Source organism: Miscanthus floridulus, chromosome 4, assembly GCF_019320115.1.
Source record: "Miscanthus floridulus cultivar M001 chromosome 4, ASM1932011v1, whole genome shotgun sequence".
NCBI lineage: Eukaryota > Viridiplantae > Streptophyta > Magnoliopsida > Poales > Poaceae > Miscanthus > Miscanthus floridulus.
Window position 1 is genome coordinate 42,019,269 of NC_089583.1, and position 3,274 is coordinate 42,022,542.

General features: G+C 42.2%; 1 protein-coding gene across 1 annotated transcript; it reads right to left on the minus strand.

Moving 5' to 3' along the window:
- Positions 1–2,571, minus strand: LOC136551409 (probable carbohydrate esterase At4g34215). Its single transcript, XM_066542963.1, has 2 exons — positions 1,963–2,571; positions 1–623 (listed from the first exon to the last, which is right to left on the minus strand). The coding sequence occupies exons 1-2, from the start codon at positions 2,563–2,565 to the stop codon at positions 426–428; spliced, it is 801 nt and encodes a 266-aa protein (XP_066399060.1). The 5' UTR covers positions 2,566–2,571; the 3' UTR covers positions 1–425.
- Positions 2,572–3,274: the final 703 nt, after the last annotated feature.

Consider the following 3,274-nt stretch of genomic DNA (forward strand, 5'->3'; position numbering starts at 1 on the left):
CAAACTGTCTGAACTTTGGCTAAATTTATATAAAAAGTGCAAACACTCGTAATATAGTACCATTAAATTAGTTATAGAATATATTTTCATAATAAATTTATTTGGAAACATAAATGCTAATATTATTAACTATAAACTAAGTCAAAGTTGAGCTCGATTGACCAGCACAAATACCATAATTGCATTCTTTCGTGGACAGAGGAAGTACAACTATGAATATGTATTTAAGGTTGTCGCACTTTTGCCTATTGATTGGTGCATTGAATAACAATTTAACACGATGGTGGTTTGAATAGAATGTAATTCATAATTTGAGTATACATATTGCTTGCTCTGCCCGTTTCCTAATCGAGGACAATGGGCGTGCCTTATTAATTGGGTAGTCATATGTAGGTAGAAACGACGTATTCATTCGTTTGAAATTATTACAGCGTTTCTAAGTATGACTTGGCTAGCTTGTTGCCGAGCTGGATTTGAGCATCTGTTGTAAGATGCGTGTGATCGCTCGCAATGGGCAGCCCCATGGCATCTACGTACTTGACATTTGGGAGCGTGACTGCCTTTTGAGCTTCCCTCACGAGGTCGAGGAACTTTCCGTTGTACTGCGCAGTTGCAATCCCGACCTATATATATATACATATATGATATTTAGAGATATAGACAAACAATGGCACAGTACAAACAAAAATTTAGCAAACAAGAAATATAATCGATCCCTTTGAACACTAAATTCGGATTGACGCATGTGTATTGATGCAAGAAGAGAACCACGAGTCCACGACCCACTGAAACAAATTTAGTCAGGATGGTTTTTGTGGGACGTCGTGGATTCGTGACATGTATATCCATGTGTAATCCAACAAATAGGACCACTGCATAAATCCAGTAGGAGTAGGTAAAAAAGCTCTCTAAAATAGATAGTTGTGTATGTACACATGTGGTGAATCCACGACACGAATCCCAATAATGAGCGAACATTCACTAGATTCTAATTCAGCAAATGACGAGACAAGCCTGTAACTTTTCTTTTTTGGAAAAAAATATTCCACGGCTTTTGTTTTTTGGAAAGTCGTAAAGTTATACTTACAACTTTTATGCATAATATTTTTGTTAGACATAATTTATAACCACAACTCATAATCATAAATTTTCAATATAATTTTTTACATTAGTTTATATACAGCTTATCAGAACAACTTTCTATATATTACTTTTAAGACCCAACTTTTGTTCATAATTATCAACGAACATACCTTTCATAACAATTTAACGACATATCATTTCTAGCACAAATTTTTATATAATAAGTTTATGAACAACGTAACTTATACATATATATAAGTTTTTGTTTACCATTGTCTTATGAAAATGTTTATACACAACTTATCCGCCACATTTTTTTACATAATTTGTGTTGCATACAAACTTCTAAATCTACAAAATTTGTTCATACTATATAGAAGAAAAATGGGCGGTTAATATGAAAAAAATGAAAAAGTAAAGAAAAAAAGAAGAGAAGAAAAAAATAAAAGGAGAAAAAAGAAGCGAGAAAACTGTGAAGATGTCTGTCGGGTTCCACGACCATGAATGTATCGAAGCTAGATTGGATTTGCCGTACTGTGGTTTGCTAGCAGGTGCGGGTAGCGTTGGAGTAGTTAGCCTACAAGCAATACTACACAGATAGGATTAAATGGCTTGAAAAGGAAAAAAAAAAAAAGAAGAAGAGAGAAAAGTAAAGGCCTGCTGTGCTGGGGAAATTGAAAACAAGAGCAAAGAGGAGTAAAAAAGTGACCACACACTCTGGTTGTTCGGCCTTGCTATGGGCAAAAAAGGAAAATCACCGATTCGGTCTGTTTGCTAGGAGGTAGTACAACTGTAGAATTGAACGAATGCCCATGGAATTGCCCGCTGGCCACAGCCGACCGTGCGTGCAGAGAGCGAGAGAGAGAATCTGTGAGTGACCTGGATGACGAGGAGGTCGGGCCGGCCGAGGTCGCCGCGAACGTCGTGCACGAGAGTCTCCATACGCCGCCGGTAGAGCTCAGCATCCTCGCGCCTCATGGTGTCAGCCTCCCCCTGGAACCAAAGCATGCCGGCCAGCTCACCGCGTCCGCTGCACTCGGCCACGGCCGCCCTGGCGCGCGTCACCATCCGCTCGTACAGCTCCGTTCCCCGGGACCAGTTGGCGATGGGCGTGCCGCCCTGCGCGCACGGCACGAGCCCGACGACGGACTCCGCGCCCTCGCTGCCGGCGAGCACGGCGTGCGCGAAGGGCATGCCGGGCCCGATGCCGACAACGTTGCCCACGTCGATGCCGGCGTGCAGCGGCTCGCGCGCTTCCTCCCAGCGAAGCGCGGGGGAGAGGCGGAGGATGCGCTCCGAGGGCGCGCACTCCGGCGGAACAATGCCGTCCCAGGTGCCGTTGGTGGCGCCGCCGCGGCCGCTCATGTTGGACTGCCCGGCCAGGATGAAGACCAGCGTCCGGTCGCCGGACAGCCCACCAGCCGCGGCGGGGAGGAGGAGCAGGAGGAAGGGTAACGCTAACGCTGGCCGGAGCATAGCCATTATCGCCCACATGCCTGAATGGAGGATGGAACGGATCACGGGCCTACAACTAAATAAGGAGGTGTTTGATGTCCCATCGAATATTAGACATATTGGTAAAGTATTAAATATATATTAATTATGAAATTAATTATACAGTTTATGATTAATTTGTAAGACGAATCTTTTAAGCCTAATTAATTCATGTTTTGACAATGTGGTGCTACAGTAGATAATGTGCTAATAACGGATTAATTAGGTTTAATAAATTCGTCTCGTAAATTACTGAGGACAGTCCCAATGGTGTATTGATGATGATTTCTATCCTCATTAAATGACTTGCCACGTAGGCAAAATGCTGACATGGCAACGCAATTAATGAAGAAAGAGAGCAAAAATCCTAGAAATGGTTTTCTCATGAAGAAATCAGGTCTTCTCTTGACCCAATGCACCAACAAACCATGAAATCGTCATTGGGGAGAAACCATCAGTTTTTAAGGGGCTCGTGCCGCACTCCCATTGGAGAAAGAAGATAGAGTTGGGAGTGAGAGAAAATAATTATTACTCATAGAAACCATATATTGAAAAGCAGTATTTTTTTTGCGGTATCCTATGTTATAAAAACTACTAGTTTTTTTTTCATTGGGAGTGCCCGACGAATTCTATAATTTATTTTTTTATTAGTATCGATCACTCAGCTTCTAAATTCCTGATCCCAACACGCACTACG

Excerpts from the sequence above, each read along its gene's own strand:
- LOC136551409 (XM_066542963.1), bottom strand. The coding sequence starts at position 2,565 with ATGGCTATGCTCCGGCCAGCGTTAGCGTTACCCTTCCTCCTGCTCCTC. Across the intron at positions 624-1,962 it reads CCGACCTCCTCGTCATCCAG|GTCGGGATTGCAACTGCGCA; the intron begins GTCACTCACAGA and ends ATATATATATAG.